This window comes from Ylistrum balloti, unplaced genomic scaffold (assembly GCF_031769215.1).
Source record: "Ylistrum balloti isolate Yb309-2 unplaced genomic scaffold, AGI_CSIRO_Ybal_v1 Utg370840, whole genome shotgun sequence".
In the NCBI taxonomy this organism is placed as follows: Eukaryota; Metazoa; Mollusca; class Bivalvia; order Pectinida; family Pectinidae; genus Ylistrum; species Ylistrum balloti.
The window spans coordinates 1,342,963-1,367,489 of NW_026782484.1; the positions used below are offsets into that span (position 1 = coordinate 1,342,963).

The window sequence follows — 24,527 nt, forward strand, 5'->3', positions numbered from 1 at the left end:
TAGATTGGACCTATACCGTCAATATAACTTACTAGATCATATATATACATATGTATATATATATATATATATTCTTTATTAATTTTCTAATAAGAAGTGTTTCCAATTTTATCATTGATGTGTCTATATGCTACACGTATAAATAGAGAATACACAGTGTCTTAAGAAATAAGCTGTATTTTAGGACATCGACCATGTATTCTATTTATTCTGTAACACTGACTGAAAAAATAGACTGGGCAACTTAAACAGTTTTGGCGTTCACTCTGTGTTTACCCGACGTTGACTTTACGCTGAAATTTGCCTGATAACGGACGCCATAGTAATTCCTCCGACCGGAAATATAGTTACAATGTTCATCGGATATAACAACGATTTTTGAATTTTCATCAATCAACATGTTCATTACAACATGTAAATTCGCTTATTTCAACAACTATGTATATTTCTAAACGTAATATTCAAGTAAATTTAGAGAATAATTCTGTCGAATTTCCGCACGTACTAACCCACATCTGTTTTACGTCACTGCCGAATACGGCAAATATATATGTAGCAGGCGTTTTCTGACATGTCGGTGCTAGTTACAGGATAGATGTATATATCACAGGTATTAATATGCACCACCACATGTATATACCACATGTATAAATACACCATATGCAGGTGATATAGGGTTAGTAGGTTGAAGGCTTATTTTAGGTAATATATTTTTTTGCACAAATTATGTTCTCAAAGTATTACACTTCCCGGAACTTGAACCAGGAAGTACATTGGAAAACCCAACTTCAAGGAACTGTGTACAATAAAATTAGGAACTCAAATTCAATACACATACGTAATGTAGATTCCTAACTTTTGGTTGTTTGATTTTGTTTTTGTATTCGAATCCTCATTGACTTGTTTTTTTTTTTTTTTTTTTTCTTTAATGTTTAAAGATCGACTTTCCCCAAAAATACATCGAGTAACAAAAATAATTATCTTTAAGGACCATGTACTAACTGTTGTATTTTTGTACAATCTTACATCTGTGACGGAGTCAATACTTTGCCACTGGTTATATAATGATTACTTAAGATTCATTTTCTTTTTACAGTTATTTACATCAAATATGTACAAAACACCCATGTCTCATCCACGACTCTCAGATTGTGATCACACCTTTACTCTCCCGTGTCTGTACCACGACTCTCAGATTGTGATCACATCTTTACTCTCCCGTGTCTATACCACGACTCTCAGATGGTAATCACATCTTTACTCTCCCGTGTCTATACCACGACTCTCAGATTGTGATCACATCTTTACTCTCCTCTATCTCTCTCTCTCTCTCTCCGCTGTCTCTCTCTTGTGATCATCTCTCTCTCTCTCTCTCTCTCTCTCTCTCTCAGATTGTGATCACATTTTTACTCTTCCGTGTCTATACCACGACTCTCAGATTGTGATCACATCTTTACTCTTCCGTGTCTATACCACGACTCTCAGATTGTGATCACACCTTTACTCTCCCGTGTCTATACCACGACTCTCAGATCGTGATCACATCTTTACTCTCCGCTGTCTATACCAGCACTCCTCTCTCAGAACCCTATCAACCTTTTATATTCTCGTTCACCTCAACGACCTCACACCTTACTCTGTGCAAACGGCACTATTTACTTTCAAAAGTCAATAGTTCAATTGTATGCGTCTACGTAAATTTACTGCATCGATTTGTTTTCAAACAGGTTAAATGGTTTGAAATTCCTAACAATCAATGTCTGAATTACACAAATGCACGTTTATTCCTATTGGTATGTTGATGTAAATTGGGTACTCTGACTAGATATTTCAGTGTAAATTATTAATATTTTAAGGAATATCAAATACTACTTTTGCGTCCATCCAAATTTCTACTTAATTAATATTGACTGAATATCAATTGCAGCCAAACTCAATGTTCTTTTATTATTTGTCACTACTTTGAAAAATATTAATTACAGTCAATATCACTGTTCTTTTATTATTTTCTCACTACTTCGAATATTAATTACAGCCAATATCACTCTTCTTTTATTATTTTGTCACTACTTCGAATATTAATTACAGCCAATATCACTGTTCTTTTATTATTTTGTCACTACTTCGAATATTAATTACAGCCAATATCACTCTTCTTTTATTATTTTGTCACTACTTCGAATATTAATTACGGCCAATATCACTGTTCTTTTATTATTTGTCACTACTTCGAATATTAATTACAGCAAATATCACTCTTTTTTTAACTATTTTATAGCTGTGTATCAGTAGGTACATAATGTATGAATATGAATACACTGTTCGACCAGATTCCTTTGTCGTGTTGATTCTTATCTCTTTCGCTGCAATGTGAGAACAAAATAATCTAACAAAGGATGTAATAAGATCTCATAAAACAAACAAAACAAAACAAAAAAAAAACGTAAATAGACCACCACCATTTTAAGTCAATGCATTGTTCAGTCAAGATATATTTCAATTGCATGTTAACGTATTCAGTGTTTAATCCTATTACCTTTTAAATTTGACACCGGCTATTATTTTCTTCGTGTGGTATAACTTGGACAGTACTACCGTTGTGTCAATACACCGTAAATGTATGTGATAGGTCGGTTAAAACCAATCTTAAATCGTTCAAACAATATTCGGAAGCAGGATTTTGTATTTAAAAACGCTTCGCGAGATACTTCACAATCATTACCGAAGGCACCATGCTTGCCGTTATCATTATTCCGATATGTCTAGCATCATACCTTGTGATTACAGAGGGTGTGATGACCTACTCGTCCTGGCGTCTAGAGAATATGACGGATCTGTACTGTCCAGATAGTTGTGGTCAAGACACCGAGTGTTGTGTGTGTGAAAACAAACGTGGATGGCAACTTGAGGGACAAGTAGTAGATCTTCACGTTAGATATACAGACATTCGAGGATCTTCGATCGTATACATTCACTGGGATGATTCAGCGCACAACTATACTAGATTATCTCATGTAAACGGACGTCTACGAAAATTACCAGGTAATATATGTGCTTTTCCGTCAGCTGTGGAACTGGATCTAGACAACAATGAAATCGAAAGCCTAGACGGAATCGGCTGTCTGGTCAATCTCGACTCCCTCTACCTTAACGATAATAACCTAGAAATTATACGCAACACAACATTCCGAAACTTAACGAGTCTACGTAATCTGTATCTAAGTAACAACAAGATCGTCAGCATTGATCCTAATTCCTTCAGTCTTTGTTGCGGTCAGTATATCCTTAACGTCGACATATCCAGAAACCAGATCGAATCCATTGACGTTACAAATTATGCTCTGAAAACCTTCTGTAGATTATCGATATCAAATAACAAAAAGAATATGAAAATTTCTAATCAGTTGGGTTTCAAGATAATGCCTGATGAAAAGTTTGGAACTGGTGGTACCATTGACTTTGAAAACTGTTCTCTACAAAGTTTCTTTAACTACTCCGATTTCGGACTGGATTCATGGAACAAGCTCTATAAGAACTTGGATATATCTGTGTCATTCACTAGTGATACACTAACGTGCGATTGCAATATGGCGGAACTGCTTTCTGGTGACATTGAATACATTAAGAAATTATGGAAACAAGCGGAAGAATATATTTGTGAAAGACCTCCCGAACTGAACGGTACAAAACTGACTGATATTTATGTGACATATCCAGAGAAGCAGGACCTCCTTATATGCAATATTACTGAGTACTGTCCTAGAAAGTGTCACTGTTATAACCAACCTAGCCATGATCGGGTTGTTGTCGACTGCCAGGGACAAGGACTTACAACAATGCCGAAACATTTACCATGGGGCAACGGGGACAGATTAAAACTTCTCTTTGCCGGAAATGATATTCAACATTTGGAAGAAAGACCTTATTTAGGTCGTATTGCGGAATTGGATCTTTCTGGAAATAGACTGTCTCATATCTCGGAGACAGCAGCATCAGTTTTACCTAACGATGCACGACTCAATGCAACTGGAAATAAATTGACATCTTTGCCTCGTCATTTTCAGAACAGAAGTCCAGCTACTCTTGTTTTAGGACATGTTCTTCTTTCATGCTCTTGTGAAGATCTGTGGACGAGATCCTGGCTTTCGTTTCGTCGCTATGAAGACAGTCCCACCTCATACATATGTGAGAACTTAGACGGGAAAGTCATCACAGAAGCTGATTTTTCTTCGCTACAATGTTACCCAGACACTTCAAATATAAACATTATTCTAGGAAGTTTGGCGGCTTTACTTGCTATTATCGTGGTTATCATCCTCGCTCGGGTATTATGTTATCCTGAAATATATGTTATATATCGTCGCAGACTCCGACGTGTAAAACAATCACAAGGATTTAAATATGACGCCTATGTATCATTTTATGACGAGGACACCTTACAACGAAAGTGGGTTATTAGGAATCTCGCTAAACATATGGAAAAGCGTGGATATACCTTATTTATTCCTGTCCGGGATGCAAGCATCGCCGAGTGCAGAGAGGAATACATCCGGAGTATGATAGGGAGGTGTAAACATTTCATTATCATTCTGTCAGAAAAATACTTCAAATCATCTGATCAAGGGGAAACAACTCAAGAAGTCTTCACTCAGTTTGAATTCAACAATATGTGGAAAGTGTACCAAAATGATATGCGACGAAATTTGGTCATTATCAACTATGATAACCTATCTGTCAGTGAAATCAACAACCGTTGGGTGAAGGCTTGTTGTCGTGTTGGGGAGGTGGAAGACTTTACTGAAAGACAAGGCTTACTGTTGGACGTTATTGAACAGAAACTGTTCCCATCTTGCAGACAGTATAACGAATCCGAAATCGATGAACACATTTCCCGGTATGATTTTAACGCAAAGCTTGTGTTTCATGGAAAATTGTAGAGTGTAATCTTGACGTTGATGCAGATATTTTATTTCTGTTGATATATCTAAATGTATTAAGGGATAAACTCTGCAAATTCTCTTCTATTTGTTGATCTTTGATATACATATTCCAGGACTTTATCTCCTACATTATCAATAATCATCTCTTCCAGTACAGGACATTATAGCCTACATTGTAAATAATAATATATTCTAGCACCAGACTTTATTTACTACAGTATAAATTATCATATATCCGAGCTTAAGACTTTTTCTACTACACTATAATTTATCATCAATTCCAGCTCCAGACTTTATCTCCTACATTATAAATAATCATGTATTCCAGCTCCAGACTTAATTTACTGCATTATAAAGCATCTTATATCCGAGCTTAAGACTTTATCTACTACACTATGAATAAGCATATATTCCAGCACCAGACTTTAGCTACCATATCATAAATCATCATTAGCTTAACAACTTCAAGTGAACATTTTAATTGGTTTCTTTAGGAAATATATATGATTATATAGACTCTTTATAGGATTTGGTACATGTTTTAATGAGCCTTAAGGTAAATATCAATATACCCTTGGGTATTTATCAGTGACTGCTCCAGTCAAAAATCGCTGTGATGACATAACGTAGACGACGATATGACGCCATGAATTGAAATTAGCGCGACAAAACCTCTGCCCCCATTTGGTTTTGTCCTCCACATGTTTACTTTGAGCCTGTTGAAATGTGACATTTTCTTTCTGGGTCATGTGATACAAAGCATCTGAGATTTGTTGTATTTCACATGGGATTTGACTTAACTCGTCTCGAAGTGTTCATCTCTTGCTCGCCAAGGCGCACAAGAATTTATTTCAGATGTCGTTTCAGCCAAACTTAAAAGGCGATGATATTTTAGATTTAGTATCAAAATTCTGTCTCAAATTGTATATATGGATATTCTTTCAAAAATGACGAAGGGAGACATTTTCCAGAGTTTCGGAATGATTCCATTGCAGTCATTCGCAAATTTATAGACATTTTATCTAACTTAGCCAGGTAAGTTGACATGTAGATTTCCTATTTAATCAAAATATGTATATAGCGTGCTCTATTGCAGCTGTCTAATAGGAGACATTTCATTTTGCTCTTTCTCCCGTTTCGATGTCTTTCCTATTAATAAAGTTAAAGATGTTTAAAATATTGAGTTATGTTGTATGTAATATGATATTATATAGGCGATTTTGATGTCATTCATTCTATTTAACTAGTATTTGTCTTTTATGTCCAGTATATGTCTTTTTAAAAATATTAATACATGTATGGATAAAATATATAGCGTTACATATTTTAGATATTGAATATCAACAAGTTTTCTTTGTAGTAATGCAGTTCCTATTTGTTATTCTTTCAAAGAAACATTTCCTTTCGAATACCGATGAACACATCCTCTCACTGTCCTTTCTCGGCTTTCTTCTCTTATGCCGTCCTATCGCCTGTTTAGAGGACGAGTGTATGCTGCCCTATCGCCAATTTAGGGGACGAGTGTATGCTGTCCTATCACATATAACGAGACGAGTGTATGCCGTTGTTCTATCGCATATTATGTGACGAATTAAGTACCCAATACTCGTTATCGAATCCTTCATTGCATATTGATAATGAAATATAAGCTACTTGGAATCACTGTATGTGATATTTTCACTCTTTTGTAATGCACTTCAATGTTAGGTCTGGATCATGAATCAAGGGATTCCCAAAATCATCCGAAAGCACAGATAGTGTTCAACTGTCTAGGATGATCATCTCCCACTAAGGAACATCTAAGCCAACACTTACAGCGGAACCAAGACTGGAAGAAACTAACACAGGGACGGTCATTTTCAGAAATGAAGTCCAGCTACTCTTATTTTAGGACATGTTCCTCTTTCATGCTTCTTGTAAAGATCTATGGACGAGATCCTGGCTTTCGTTTCGTCGCTTTGAAGACAGTCCCACCTCATACGTATGTGAGAACTTAGACGGGAAAGTCATCACAGAAGCTGATTTTCTTCGCTAAAATGTTACCCAGACACTTCAAATATAAACATTATTCTAGGAAGTTTGGCGGCTTTACTTGCTATTATCGTGGTTATCATCCTCGCTCGGGTATTATGTTATCCTGAAATATATGTTATATATCGTCGCAAACTCCGACATGTAAAACAATCACAAGGATTTAAATATGACGCCTATGTATCATTTTATGACGAGGACACCTTACAACGAAAGTGGGTTATTAGGAATCTCGCTAAACATATGGAAAAGCGTGGATATACCTTATTTATTCCTGTCCGGGACGCAAGCATAGCCGAGTGCAGAGAGGAATACATCCGGAGTAAGATAGGGAGGTGTAAACATATCATTATCATTCTGTCAGAAAAATACTTCAAATCATCTGATCAAGGGGAAACAACTCAATTAGTCTTCACTCAGTTTGAATTCAACAATATGTGGAAAGTGTACCAAAATGATATGCGACGGAATTTGGTCATTATCAACTATGATAACCTATCTGTCAGTGAAATCAACAACCGTTGGGTGAAGGCTTGTTGTCGTGTTGGGGAGGTGGAAGACTTTACTGAAAGACAAGGCTTACTGTTGGATGTTATTGAACGAAACATCCGTCGGGAACATTCTTAATCAAAACTACCATGTAGAGTACTGGACGTGTTGAAGTATGAGGCATTCGTACAAATGACATTGTTTTAAATGAATATATCTGTTATCATCGAAGAAAGCAAATGACGTGTACATGTATAAACTATAGACTAGCTTGTAAATCAAATCCATAGTTTAATCCAATTCATATTTGGATACTTGAAATATGTTGCGAAGAATGTAGTATAAATATGTTTGGAACTTATGCTTATATTTATAAATATTTTATTATTGACATTAAAATCACACCCTTATAATACTTGTTGATTTTTTATCTTCTAATTTGGAATAATGCATAAAACATTAATAAGAATCATTTTTCTTTTATAAAGGCCGCAAAAAATCAATTTTCCTCAATAAATTAAGTTCTTTAGTACGCATCATACATTTCCCCTTATATTTCAAAACAAAATAAAGCAATGTGTATATTTGTTGATAAGTTGTGATTGAATTACAACACCTGGGAATGTTTCTTCACACTGTAATGCTTGAATTTAAAGGTTGCCTTTGGTTTACAGCGAACGTTCAAAAATTTCTAAAGGAATACTAAACAAAGAAAGCTGGTATTTATTTCACCCACGTGTAAAATAAAGGAAAAATCATAACGAGAAAGGAAACGAGTCATAGATTCAGTTTACCATATAAATGATATACTTCTACAAACACAAGGCAAAGTATTAAATGTTCTTATACATTATAGTATAAGCATTAAGCGGCGTTTTACGATTGAAAAAGAATGGTAACTTCTATGGAGTAATTCGAAAAGAGATTTAACTATAACTGATCTAGACACATTCTTTATATCATCTATCTTCAAAACTAACTGCCTCCACTACACAAAAATACATGATGCATAATATTTCCTTTAAGGCAGCATAAAAAAGATTCGTGAGTGGTATCATGTTCAGACTTCTAAAGATAGCCAGGGTCTGTCAGGTCTGATTACATTATCTGGTTATTATAATTAGAATGGAAAGGATAACCAGGCTTTGTCCGGTCTGATCTCAATAACTGGTTATCATAATTAGAATGGTGAAGATAACTAGGCTTTATCAGGTCTGACCTCATCAACTGGTTATCATAATTAGAATGGTGAAGATAACCAGGCTTTGTTAGGTCTGACCACATTAACTGGTTATTACAATTAGGTTGGGATGAAAACCAGACTCGGTCAAATCTGACTCTTTTTGACAAGTTAATTTTATCAGATTGGTGAGGATGATCAGGCTCCGCAAAGTTTGACCCTGTTAACAGGTTATTATTATCAGGTAAGTGAATATAATCAGGCATGACCTGATCAGATATAAGTTACAGATTAAATATTTAGGATTTGAACGTGGGTATTTTGTACATAATGTATCTTGGAATTCTTTTATTTTAATCAGTTTGAAACATAATAATTTAACTATTTCATCTTATAATTGTCGGTATATTTGAATATATTATTTTCGTTTTTATAAATCAGTAACCATTGAAGTAAGTATTCATTATGTCTTATCCTTATTTCCATTATGAGGAATTTTAGTAATTTTTTTAAACTGTACCTTATTGCAATGATGTATAAAGTTGTACATGAAATTAATTGATGCGCGTGAAAACAACAAATGACAAAGGGTGAAGCTGGCCTTAGAAATATAATTACTAAATGATATTGAGTTAGACTAGGTATATAAAGTATAGGAGTGTGTTATAGTGTAAGCTTAGACTGGTCATATATGTAACATAAGGGTTTGATAGACTGTGACCACAGATCTTTCTTTATATAGTGAAGGCAAATAGATACAAACATTTTCGGATTTAACAACGATTTTATGAATTTTCATCAATCAACATGTTCATTACAACATGCGAAATCGCTTATTTCAATTCTATTTATAATTCTAAACGTAACATTTAAGTAAATTCATAGAGTAATTCTGTCGAATTTCCGCACGTGCTAACCCACATCTGTTTTACGTCACTGCCGAATACGCAAATATATGTGTAGCAGGCGTTTTCTGACATGGCGGTGCCAGTTACAAGATAGATGTATATATCACAGGTATTAATATGCACCACCACATGTATATACCACATGTATAAATACACCATATGCATGGGCTATAGGGTTATTAGGTTGACGGCTTATTTTAGGTAATATATTTTTTGCACAAACTATGTTCTCAAAGTATTAAAATATAAACAATACTGATACAATTAAATGTTGGAAGACACTGCTATATTCTTCCACGTAATGAAAAACAAGCTTTGACATTTCTCGGAACTTGAACCAGGAAGTACAATGGAAAACCCAACTTCAAGGAACTGTGTACAATAAAAATTGGAACTCAAATCCAATACACATGCGTAATGTAGATTCCTAACTTTTGGTTGTTTGATTTTGTTTTTGCATTCGAATCCTCATTGACTTGTTTTTTTTTTTTTTTTTTTTGTCTTTAATGTTTAAAGATCGACTTTCCCCAAAAATACATCGAGTAACAAAAATAATTATCTTTAAGGACCATGTACTAACTGTTGTATTTTTGTACAATCTTACATCTGTGACGGAGCCAATACTTTGCCACTGGTTATATAATGATTACTTAAGATTCATTTTCTTTTTACAGTTATTTACATCAAATATGTACAAAACACCCATGTCTCATCCACGACTCTCAGATTGTGATCACACCTTTACTCTCCCGTGTCTGTATCACGACTCTCAGATTGTGATCACATCTTTACTCTCCCGTGTCTATACCACGACTCTCAGATGGTAATCACATCTTTACTCTCCCGTGTCTATACCACGACTCTCAGATTGTGATCACATCTTTACTCTCCGCTGTCTATACCACGACTCTCAGATTGTGATCACATCTTTACTCTCCGCTGTCTATACCACGACTCTCAGATTGTGATCACATCTTTACTCTCCCGTGTCTATACAACGACTCTCAGATTGTGATCACATCTTTGCTCTCCCGTGTCTATACCACGACTCTCAGATTGTGATCACATCTTTACTCTTCCGTGTCTATACCACGACTCTCAGATTGTGATCACATCTTTACTCTCCGCTGTCTATACCACGACTCTCAGATTGTGATCACATCTTTACTCTCCGCTGTCTATACCACGACTCTCAGATTGTGATCACATCTTTACTCTCCCGTGTCTATACCACGACTCTCAGATTGTGATCACATCTTTACTCTCCCGTGTCTATACAACGACTCTCAGATCGTGATCACATCTTTACTCTCCGCTGTCTATACCAGCACTCCTCTCTCAGAACCCTATCAACCTTTTATATTCTCGTTCACCTCAACGACCTCACACCTTACTCTGTGCAAACGGCACTATTTACTTTCAAAAGTCAATAGTTCAATTGTATGCGTCTACGTAAATTTACTGCATCGATTTGTTTTCAAACAGGTTAAATGGTTTGAAATTCCTAACAATCAATGTCTGAATTACACAAATGCACGTTTATTCCTATTGGTATGTTGATGTAAATTGGGTACTCTGACTAGATATTTCAGTGTAAATTATTAATATTTTAAGGAATATCAAATACTACTTTTGCGTCCATCCAAATTTCTACTTAATTAATATTGACTGAATATCAATTGCAGCCAAACTCAATGTTCTTTTATTATTTGTCACTACTTTGAAAAATATTAATTACAGTCAATATCACTGTTCTTTTATTATTTTCTCACTACTTCGAATATTAATTACAGCCAATATCACTCTTCTTTTATTATTTTGTCACTACTTCGAATATTAATTACAGCCAATATCACTGTTCTTTTATTATTTTGTCACTACTTCGAATATTAATTACAGCCAATATCACTCTTCTTTTATTATTTTGTCACTACTTCGAATATTAATTACGGCCAATATCACTGTTCTTTTATTATTTGTCACTACTTCGAATATTAATTACAGCAAATATCACTCTTTTTTTAACTATTTTATAGCTGTGTATCAGTAGGTACATAATGTATGAATATGAATACATTGTTCGACCAGATTCCTTTGTCGTGTTGATTCTTATCTCTTTCGCTGCAATGTGAGAACAAAATAATCTAACAAAGGATGTAATAAGATCTCATAAAACAAAAAAAAAAAAAAAACGTAAATAGACCACCACCATTTTAAGTCAATGCATTGTTCAGTCAAGATATATTTCAATTGCATGTTAACGTATTCAGTGTTTAATCCTATTATCTTTTAAATTTGACACCGGCTATTATTTTCTTCGTGTGGTATAACTTGGACAGTACTACCGTTGTGTCAATACACCGTAAATGTATGTGATAGGTCGGTTAAAACCAGTCTTAAATCGTTCAAACAATATTCGGAAGCAGGATTTTGTATTTAAAAACGCTTCACGAGATACTTCACAATCATTACCGAAGGCACCATGCTTGCTGTTATCATTATTCCGATATGTCTAGCATCATACCTTGTGATTACAGAGGGTGTGATGACCTACTCGTCCTGGCGTCTAGAGAATATGACGGATCTGTACTGTCCAGATAGTTGTGGTCAAGACACCAAGTGTTGTGTGTGTGAAAACAAACGTGGATGGCAACTTGAGGGACAAGTAGTAGATCTTCACGTTAGATATACAGACATTCGAGGATCTTCGATCGTATACATTCACTGGGATGATTCAGCGCACAACTATACTAGATTATCTCATGTAAACGGACGTCTACGAAAATTACCAGCTAATATATGTGCTTTTCCGTCAGCGGTGGAACTGGATCTAGACAACAATGAAATCGAAAGCCTAGACGGAATCGGCTGTCTGGTCAATCTCGACTCCCTCTACCTTAACGATAATAACCTAGAAATTATACGCAACACAACATTCCGAAACTTAACGAGTCTACGTAATCTGTATCTAAGTAACAACAAGATCGTCAGCATTGATCCTAATTCCTTCAGTCTTTGTTGCGGTCAGTATATCCTTAACGTCGACATATCCAGAAACCAGATCCAATCCATTGACGTTACAAATTATGCTCTGAAAACCTTCTGTAGATTATCGATATCAAATAACAAAAAAAATATCAAAACTTCAAATCAGTTGGGTTTCAAGATAATGCCTGATGAAAAGTTTGGAACTGGTGGTACCATTGACTATGAAAACTGTTCTCTACAAAGTTTCTTTAACTACTCCGATTTCGGACTGGATTCATGGAACAAGCTCTATAAGAACTTGGATATATCTGTGTCATTCACTAGTGATACACTAACGTGCGATTGCAATATGGCGGAACTGCTTTCTGGTGACATTGAATACATTAAGAAATTATGGAAACAAGCGGAAGAATATATTTGTGAAAGACCTCCCGAATTGAACGGTACAAGACTGACTGATATTTATGTGACATATCCAGAGAAGCAGGACCTCCTTATATGCAATATTACTGAGTACTGTCCTAGAAAGTGTCACTGTTATAACCAACCTAGCCATGATCGGGTTGTTGTCGACTGCCAGGGACAAGGACTTACAACAATGCCGAAACATTTACCATGGGGCAACGGGGACAGATTAAAACTTCTCTTTGCCGGAAATGATATTCAACATTTGGAAGAAAGACCTTATTTAGGTCGTATTTCGGAATTGGATCTTTCTGGAAATAGACTGTCTCATATCTCGGAGACAGCAGCATCAGTTTTACCTAACGATGCACGACTCAATGCAACTGGAAATAAATTGACATCTTTGCCTCGTCATTTTCAGAACAGAAGTCCAGCTACTCTTGTTTTAGGACATGTTCTTCTTTCATGCTCTTGTGAAGATCTGTGGACGAGATCCTGGCTTTCGTTTCGTCGCTATGAAGACAGTCCCACCTCATACATATGTGAGAACTTAGACGGGAAAGTCATCACAGAAGCTGATTTTTCTTCGCTAAAATGTTACCCAGACACTTCAAATATAAACATTATTCTAGGAAGTTTAACAGCTTTACTTGCTATTATCGTGGTTATCATCCTCGCTCGGGTATTATGTTATCCTGAAATATATGTTATATATCGTCGCAGACTCCGACGTGTAAAACAATCACAAGGATTTAAATATGACGCCTATGTATCATTTTATGACGAGGACACCTTACAACGAAAGTGGGTTATTAGGAATCTCGCTAAACATATGGAAAAGCGTGGATATACCTTATTTATTCCTGTCCGGGATGCAAGCATTGCCGAGTGCAGAGAGGAATACATCCGGAGCATGATAGGGAGGTGTAAACATTTCATTATCATTCTGTCAGAAAAATACTTCAAATCATCTTATCAAGGGGAAACAACTCAAGAAGTCTTCACTCAGTTTGAATTCAACAACATGTGGAAAGTGTACCAAAATGATATGCGACGAAATTTGGTCATTATCAACTATGATAACCTATCTGTCAGTGAAATCAACAACCGTTGGGTGAAGGCTTGTTGTCGTGTTGGGGAGGTGGAAGACTTTACTGAAAGACAAGGCTTACTGTTGGACGTTATTGAACAAAAACTGTTCCCATCTTGCAGACAGTATAACGAATCCGAAATCTATGAACACATTTCCCGGTATGATTTTAACGCAAAACTTGTGTTTCATGGAAAATTGTAGAGTGTAATCTTGACGTTGATGCAGATATTTTATTTCTGTTGATATATCTAAATGTATTAAGGGATAAACTCTGCAAATTCTCTTCTATTTGTTGATCTTTGATATACATATTCCAGGACTTTATCTCCTACATTATCAATAATCATCTCTTCCAGTACAGGACATTATAGCCTACGTTGTAAATAATAATATATTCTAGCACCAGACTTTATTTACTACAGTATAAATTATCATATATCCGATCTTAAGACTTTTTCTACTACACTATAATTTATCATCAATTCCAGCTCCAGACTTTATCTCCTACATTATAAATAATCATGTATTCCAGCTCCAGACTTAATTTACTGCATTATAAATTATCATATATCCGAGCTTAAGACTTTTTCTACTACACTATAATTTATCATCAATTCCAGCACCAGACTTTAGCTACCATATCATAAATCATCATTATTTTCATTAGCTTAACAACTTCAAGTGAACATTTTAATTGGTTTCTTTAGGAAATATATATGATTATATAGACTCTTTATAGGATTTGGTACATGTTTTAATGAGCCTTAAGGTAAATATCAATATACCCTTGGGTATTTATCAGTGACTGCTCCAGTCAAAAATCGCTGTGATGACATAACGTAGACGACGATATGACGCCATGAATTGAAATTAGCGCGACAAAACCTCTGCCCCCATTTGGTTTTGTCCTCCACATGTTTACTTTGAGCCTGTTGAAATGTGACATTTTCTTTCTGGGTCATGTGATACAAAGCATCTGAGATTTGTTGTATTTCACATGGGATTTGACTTAACTCGTCTCGAAGTGTTCATCTCTTGCTCGCCAAGGCGCACAAGAATGAAAACTTGTAAGACTCGTTTTATAAACATTTGAAATGCAATAAAATTTATTTCAGATGTCGTTTCAGCCAAACTTAAAAGGCGATGATATTTTAGATTTAGTATCAAAATTCTGTCTCAAATTGTATATATGGATATTCTTTCAAAAATGACGAAGGGAGACATTTTCCAGAGTTTCGGAATGATTCCATTGCAGTCATTCGCAAATTTATAGACATTTTATCTAACTTAGCCAGGTAAGTTGACATGTAGATTTCCTATTTAATCAAAATATGTATATAGCGTGCTCTATTGCAGCTGTCTAATAGGAGACATTTCATTTTGCTCTTTCTCCCGTTTCGATGTCTTTCCTATTAATAAAGTTAAAGATGTTTAAAATATTGAGTTATGTTGTATGTAATATGATATTATATAGGCGATTTTGATGTCATTCATTCTATTTAACTAGTATTTGTCTTTTATGTCCAGTATATGTCTTTTTAAAAATATTAATACATGTATGGATAAAATATATAGCGTTACATATTTTAGATATTGAATATCAACAAGTTTTCTTTGTAGTAATGCAGTTCCTATTTGTTATTCTTTCAAAGAAACATTTCCTTTCGAATACCGATGAACACATCCTCTCACTGTCCTTTCTCGGCTTTCTTCTCTTATGCCGTCCTATCGCCTGTTTAGAGGACGAGTGTATGCTGCCCTATCGCCAATTTAGGGGACGAGTGTATGCCGTCCTATCACATATAACGAGACGAGTGTATGCCGTTGTTCTATCGCATATTATGTGACGAATTAAGTACCCAATACTCGTTATCGAATCCTTCATTGCATATTGATAATGAAATATAAGCTACTTGGAATCACTGTATGTGATATTTTCACTCTTTTGTAATGCACTTCAATGTTAGGTCTGGATCATGAATCAAGGGATTCCCAAAATCATCCGAAAGCACAGATAGTGTTCAACTGTCTAGGATGATCATCTCCCAATAAGGAACATCTAAGCCAACCCTTACCGCGGAACCAAGACTGGAAGAAACTAACACAGGGACGGTCATTTTCAGAAATGAAGTCCAGCTACTCTTATTTTAGGACATGTTCCTCTTTCATGCTTCTTGTGAAGATCTGTGGACGAGATCCTGGCTTTCGTTTCGTCGCTTTGAAGACAGTCCCACCTCATACGTATGCGAGAACTTAGACGGGAAAGTCATCACAGAAGCTGATTTTCTTCGCTAAAATGTTACCCAGACACTTCAAATATAAACATTATTCTAGGAAGTTTGGCGGCTTTACTTGCTATTATCGTGGTTATCATCCTCGCTCGGGTATTATGTTATCCTGAAATATATGTTATATATCGTCGCAAACTCCGACGTGTAAAACAATCACAAGGATTTAAATATGACGTCTATGTATCATTTTATGACGAGGACACCTTACAACGAAAGTGGGTTATTAGGAATCTCGCTAAACATATGGAAAAGCGTGGATATACCTTATTTATTCCTGTCCGGGATGCAAGCATTGCCGAGTGCAGAGAGGAATACATCCGGAGTATGATAGGGAGGTGTAAACATTTCATTATCATTCTGTCAGAAAAATACTTCAAATCATCTTATCAAGGGGAAACAACTCAAGAAGTCTTCACTCAGTTTGAATTCAACAACATGTGGAAAGTGTACCAAAATGATATGCGACGGAATTTGGTCATTATCAACTATGATAACCTATCTGTCAGTGAAATCAACAACCATTGGGTGAAGGCTTGTTTTCGTGTTGGGGAGGTTGAAGACTTTACCGAAAGACGAGGCTTACTGTTGGATGTTATTGAGCATAAGATTTCCCCACCTTGTAAACAGACGTATTTAGTTGGTGACAATGAATTTCCTTTGCAACGAGATTTTAATTTTAAGAGTGTGTACCATGGTAAAGTATAGTGCTGAGTGTATCATAGTTTTAATTTTGATGTTATTAACTGTCAAATTTCTCTGAACTGTTTCTACAACTGTATAAACCCAAGAATTGCCTTTATTATAGTAATCACTCTAGCGTGGGTGTTGCACTTTTCTGACTAATATGTTTTATATTATAATCGAATTAAAACAATTACAAGTTTTAAATATAACGCCTACGTATCATATGACGAGGACACCTTACAAGGAAAGTGGGTTATTAGGAATCTCGCTAAACATATGGAAAAGCGTGGATATACCTTATTTATTCCCGTTCGGGAATTAGGGTACGGAATAGTAGGTTTTTGTCGTACAAATACTACAACCAGTAAAGATAAGTTTCAATGTATATACTAACATGAATGATCTTTTTTTCAATTTCGAAATAAAATCAGTATACATCAAATATTTTTCTGTATTCAATTCGATTCTACGACTTTGAAAAGTCAACTTTCGACAACTTTCCAGAGGAACGCTACTTAGTAAATGTCAACACTTTTCTATAGGCTTTGAATAATTTCTTGATTTTAATTAGCACAAGTTAAAGACGATGACGATAAGTTCAAACTGTAGTCACAACGGCGGCAGACCTTTCCCCGTTCTGTTTAGATGTCTAGCTACAATGAATTATCACGTAAAAATAATTTCTGAAATTATTACTCTAGCAGGTGCCATTATTTAGGATTTGGACTCGAATTCTCTCGGCTTGTGAGTCAGACAATCAACGATCGAGCTAAAAAAATCTCAAGCTGACCAGTATTGTGGCTATTATCTAATCATGGTTTCTGGGGAACTTTTCTATGTTCTCATTTGTATGACATATTGAGTTTATTTTAGCACAAACAGTCTACAAGGCAATAGTGTGAAGACAAGATATTCATTTAAAAAGATTAAGATTACCCCTGGGATTTGTTATCTTATTTTAATGCTCTCGATATTTTCACCTCTTAAATGGCTCGTTACCATACGTAAATTTTGATATAACTGATTACAATACTTTGAATTCCATCGACAGAAATTTTGTAACAGACAATATAAGTTTCCGGCTTATGCAGAAATTTGTAAAACCAATCACAAAATATGATGATACAGAGTGTAATCTCACCAAATATAACAAACAGATTTTTCTGAGACGTGAGCCAAAACAAAAATCTTCGACAACGTTTCCGATAAATACACAAATAGATAAGATAATTTTTTTCTCACATTCGATGTTTTCTGAAGGAACTTCAAATCTTTTCAGTATTTCGTCTACACTAAAATGTATGACTAGGTACATGTGTCAATCACTCACTTTTTTCCCATTATCATGAAAAAATCAACAATGTATTGGGAATGGAAATGACAATGCTAATGAATCTGTTTACAGATAAACAATACGGTATATATTTTGTCATTAATCATATCATTCGGGCTTTTCACACTATAAAATCTGGGTTGGCTTTCATTAAAACTCAAAACTGAGTTGGTTTGAACATCTATAGCATATTGTTTGTGTGTGTGAAGGGAAGGGGGTGGGGTGTGGAGGTGTACATGCTTGTGTGAAATATTATTTGTTATTATTCCCGGCGAACAATTCAAGTTAATTACTCGAACTTTGTACAGTTATTAAGCTAGTGCAATAGTAGTGTCTTTTGCTTTGGCGAAGTTCTCCAGTTCAGTACTGTTTCCATTGTAAGATTGTCCAAATCACAATGTTAAAATTTTCCGGACCAGTGCTTTAAAACCGCTCAAGATAATTACTCGAACAATTTTACAGTTATTTAGCTAGTACTCTAGTAGAAGTTCTTCATTTCAATAATTTTAGTTCTATGGCACTATCAAAAATAACAAACAGAAATTTTACTTGTTGATCATGTAATTATTTTAGTTATAAATGTTGCCAAACATTACTGAAAAAACAATAAAAGATGACCTAGAATAAAATATCCGTAACAGTGGTGGAGTATTGCAATAGTAACAGATCTATATATGATTGTGTGTATTTCTTTTGATCAGCGCGACGCTGCGGATAACGTCACGCATGTCGTTATCATGTAGCAGTATTATTCTAACAAATTGTGAACCGCTATTTGCAACATAAGATAAATCCCATATCAATGTTTTGTTATAAATATAATGTATGTGTACCATATTTTAAGGATTATGTGTATATAGATATCTTCGATGATTTTCTTTCCGTGTTGATGCCAAACCAACTAATAATAAGTAATAAATAGCAAAATGATACCGTTATAATATACAAAACTAACGAATAAATTCAATGGAAGAGTTTTGTAAACATAAATAAGTCATTATTTCAAGTCGTCGTTCAAGAAGGTTATATTTCAATTATACGTAAAATGATTCATCCGTAAATTGACGGTTGGTTATAGTATAGTATGTTTTATAGAGTTTTCTTTATTAATGTTTGGCAGCGATTTTTCTATTGTGTACAGTGCCTTTACGTCAGCCTAAGCAGCGGTAATTCATGTGATTTCTAACCATTGTACTGGTCGACCATATAACAAACCTCAAAATTCAAGTTATCAAGATTTATATTCGTTTGTTTCTGTATGTGTTTTCAGTGTGTTGAACGCTTCATCGCTGCATGTTTAGTAGACTTATCGAACACATCATGCGTGTTGTTAGTCTTACCATAATATGTCTCGCATCATATCTTGTGATTATAATGGGAGCGGATACATACTTGCCCTATCGTCTAGAGAATATGACGGATCTGTACTGTCCAGATAGTTGTGGTCAAGACACCGAGTGTTGTGTATGTGAAAACAAACGTGGATGGCAACTTGAGGGACAAGTAGTAGATCTTCACGTTAGATATACAGATATTCGAGGATCTTCGATAGTATACATTCACTGGGATGATTCAACACACAACTATACTAGATTATCTCATGTAAACGGACGTCTACGAAAATTACCAGCTAATATATGTACTTTTCCGTCAACTGTGGAACTGGAGCTAGACAACAATGAAATCGAAAACCTCGACGGAATCGGCTGTCTGGTCAATCTCGACTCCCTCTACCTTAACGATAATAACCTAGAAATCATACGCAACACAACATTCCGAAACTTAACGAGTCTACGTAATCTGTATCTAAGTAACAACAAAATCGTCAGCATTGATCCTAATTCCTTCAGTCTTTGTTGCGGTCAGTATATCCTTAACGTCGACATATCCAGAAACCAGATCGAATCCATTGACGTTACAAATTATGCTCTGAAAACCTTCTGTAGATTATCGATATCAGATAACAAAAAAAATATGAAAACTTCAAATCAGCTGGGTTTCAAGATAATGCCTGATGAAAAGTTTGGAACTGGTGGTACCATTGACTTTGAAAACTGTTCTCTGCAAAGTTTCTTTAACTACTCCGATTTCGGACTAGATTCATGGAACAAGCTCTATAAGAACTTGGATATATCTGTGTCATTCACTAGTGATGCACTAACGTGCGATTGCAATATGGCGGAACTGCTTTCTGGTGATATTGGAAACATTAAGAAATTCTGGAAACAAGCGGAAGAATATATTTGTGAAAGACCTCCCGAACTGAACGGTACAAAACTGACTGATATTTATGTGACATATCCAGAGAAGCAGGACCTCCTTATATGCAATATTACTGAGTACTGTCCTAGAAAGTGTCACTGTTATAACCAACCTAGCCATGATCGGGTTGTTGCCGACTGCCAGGGACAAGGACTTACAACAATGCCGAAACATTTACCATGGGGCAACGGGGACAGATTAAAACTTCTCTTTGCCGGAAATGATATTCAACATTTGGAAGAAAGACCTTATTTAGGTCGTATTTCAGAATTGGATCTTTCTGGAAATAGACTGTCTCATATCTCGGAGACAGCAGCATCAGTTTTACCTAACGATGCACGACTCAATGCAACTGGAAATAAATTGACATCTTTGCCGCGTCATTTTCAGAACAGAAGTCCAGCTACTCTTGTTTTAGGACATGTTCTTCTTTCATGCTCTTGTGAAGATCTGTGGACGAGATCCTGGCTTTCGTTTCGTCGCTATGAAGACAGTCCCACCTCATACATATGTGAGAACTTAGGTGGGAAAGTCATCACAGAAGCTGATTTTTCTTCGCTAAAATGTTACCCAGACACTTCAAATATAAACATTATTCTAGGAAGTTTGGCGGCTTTACTTGCTATTATCGTGGTTATCATCCTCGCTCGGGTATTATGTTATCCTGAAATATATGTTATATATCGTCGCAAACTCCGACGTGTAAAACAATCACAAGGATTTAAATATGACGCCTATGTATCATTTTATGACGAGGACACCTTACAACGAAAGTGGGTTATTAGGAATCTCGCTAAACATATGGAAAAGCGTGGATATACCTTATTTATTCCTGTCCGGGATGCAAGCATCGCCGAGTGCAGAGAGGAATACATCCGGAGTACGATAGGGAGGTGTAAACATTTCATTATCATTCTGTCAGAAAAATACTTCAAATCATCTGATCAAGGGGAAACAACTCAATTAGTCTTCACTCAGTTTGAATTCAACAATATGTGGAAAGTGTACCAAAATGATATGCGGCGAAATTTGGTCATTATCAACTATGATAACCTATCTGTCAGTGAAATCAACAACCGTTGGGTGAAGGCTTGTTGTCGTGTTGGGGAGGTTGAAGACTTTACTGAAAGACAAGGCTTACTGTTGGACGTTATTGAACAAAAACTGTTCCCATCTTGCAGACAGTATAACGAATCCGAAATCGATGAACACATTTCCCGGTATGATTTTAACGCAAAGCTTGTGTTTCATGGAAAATTGTAGAGTGTAATCTTGACGTTGATGCAGATATTTTATTTCTGTTGATATATCTAAATGTATTAAGGGATAAACTCTGCAAATTCTCTTCTATTTGTTGATCTTTGATTTACATATTCCAGGACTTTATCTCCTACATTATCAATAATCATCTCTTCCAGTACAGGACATTATAGCCTACATTGTAAATAATAATATATTCTAGCACCAGACTTTATTTACTACAGTATAAATTATCATATATCCAAGGTTAAGACTTTTTCTACTACACTATAAATTATCATCAATTCCAAGGGATAAACTCTGCAAATTCTCTTCTATTTGTTGATCTTTGATTTACATATTTCAGGACTTTATCTCCTACATTATAAATAATCATCTATTCCGGTACAGGAATTTATTTCCTATATTATAAATTATCATAAATTCCAGCTGCAGCCTTTATCTCCTACATTATAAATAATCATATAATTCCTTTCGAATACCGATGCACCCATCCTCTCACCGTCCTTTCTCGGCTTTCTTCTCTTATGCCGTCCTATCGCCTATATAGGGGACGTGTGTATGCTGACATATCACCTATTACGAGACGAGTGTATGCCGTTGTTCTCTCGCATATTATGTGACGAATTAAGTACCCATTACTGGTTATCGAATCCTTCATTGCATATTGATAATAAAATATAAGCTACTTGGAATATTTGTATGTGATATTTTCACTCTTTTGTAATGCACTTCAATGTTAGGCCTGGATCATGAATCAAGGGATTCTCCAAATCATTCGAAAGCACAGATAATGTTCAACTGTCTGGATTATCTCCCACTAAGAAACATCTAAGCCAACCCTTATAGCGAAACCAAGACTGGAAGAAACTAACATAAGGACGGGCAGACATCGATTTTTTTAACATAATCAGCAATTGCGAATACTGCAATGCCGCAACTAAGCATAAAGCAGAATTAAGAACAGACTTATAGTGTTCCTACAGCCTTCAGTGTATCTTTCCTGTGTGTGTTGAAGGGGGGAGGGGGGTTAGCGGATTGTCCTAAGGATTTCTTTGGGAAAATAAGGAAATACAGAAGCCGTGCTGTCCTCTCAAGAACCATATTGAAGACGGAGAGAAAAGACGCCCCCTTACAACAAACCGACGCAGTTAAATCGGAGAAAGCATCCCTCTACCGTAGAACTCCGTTGACTATTAACATGTAAACAAGCAACGTCAGACTTTAATTTGCTTACAGGAAAGTAAATACAAAAATACAATTTATATTTGAAACCAAAACACAACGTGGTAACAAAAACGCATACACGCCGCCATGTGTCGGTACACCGACGGGGAAAACGTAAACATGCCGCCATGTGTCTGTACACTGACGTGGAAAACGTAAACACGCCGCCATGTGTCTGTACACTGACGGGGAAACGTAAACACGCCGCCATGTGTCTGTACACTGACGGAAAAACGTAAACACGGCGCCATGTGTCTGTGCACTGACGGGAAAACGTAAACACTACTCCAGGTGCCTGTACACAGACGGGAAAACGTAAACACTACTCCATGTGTCTGTACACTGACGGGAAAACGTAAACACGCCGCTATGTGTCAGTACACTGACGGGGAAAGTGTAAATACGCCGCCATGTGTCTGTACACTGACGGGAAAACGTATACACGAAGCCATGTGTCTGTACACTGACGGGGAAAACGTAAACACTACTCCATGTGTCTGTACACTGACTGGGAAAACGTAAACACGCCGCCATGTGTCGGTACACTGACGGGAAAACGTAAACACTACTCCATGTGTCTGTACACTGACGGGGAAAACGTAAACACGCCGCCATGTGTCCATACACTGACGGGGAAAACGTAAACACGCCGCCATGTGCCTGTACACTGACGGGAAAACGTAAAAACTCCGCCATGTGTCGGTACCCTGACGGGGAAAACGTATACACGAAGCCATGTGTCGGTACACTGACGGGGAAAGGGTAAATACGCCGCCATGTGTCCATACACTGACGGGGAAAACGTAAATACGCCGCCATGTGTCTGTACCCTGACAGTAACACGTAAACACGCCGCTATGTGCCTGTACACTGACGGGGAAAGTGTAAATACGCCGCCATGTGCCTGTACACTGACGGGGAAAACGTAAACACGCCGCCATGTGTCTGTACACTGACGGGGAAAACGTAAACACTACTCCAGGTGCCTGTACACTGACGGGAAAACGTAAACACTACGCCATGTGTCTGTTCACTGACGGGGAAACGTAAATACGCCGCCATGTGTCGGTACACTGACAGTTAGACGTAAACACTACTCTAGGTGCCTGTACACTGACGGGGAAAGTGTAAATACGTCGCCATGTGTCTGTATACTGACAGTTAAACGTAAACACGTCGCCATGTGTCTGTTCACTGACGGGGAAACGTAAATACGCCGCCATGTATTTGTACACTGACGGGGAAAATGTATACACGAAGCTATGTGTCGGTACACTGACGGGGAAACGTAAACACGCCGCCATGTGTCTGTACACTGACGAGGAAACGTAAACACGCCGCCATGTGTCTGTACACTGACGAGGAAACGTAAACACGCCGCCATGTGTCTGTACACCGACGAGGAAACGTAAACACGCCGACATGTGTCGGTACAC

The 24,527-nt window shown here is 36.4% G+C and overlaps 1 protein-coding gene across 1 annotated transcript; it reads left to right on the forward strand.

The window, feature by feature from the left end:
- The first annotated feature begins 19,716 nt into the window (after positions 1–19,716).
- LOC132558913 (uncharacterized) lies at positions 19,717–21,867 on the forward strand. Its single transcript, XM_060223529.1, has one exon. It carries the CDS (start codon positions 19,717–19,719, stop codon positions 21,865–21,867), a length of 2,151 nt encoding a protein of 716 aa, XP_060079512.1.
- Positions 21,868–24,527: the final 2,660 nt, after the last annotated feature.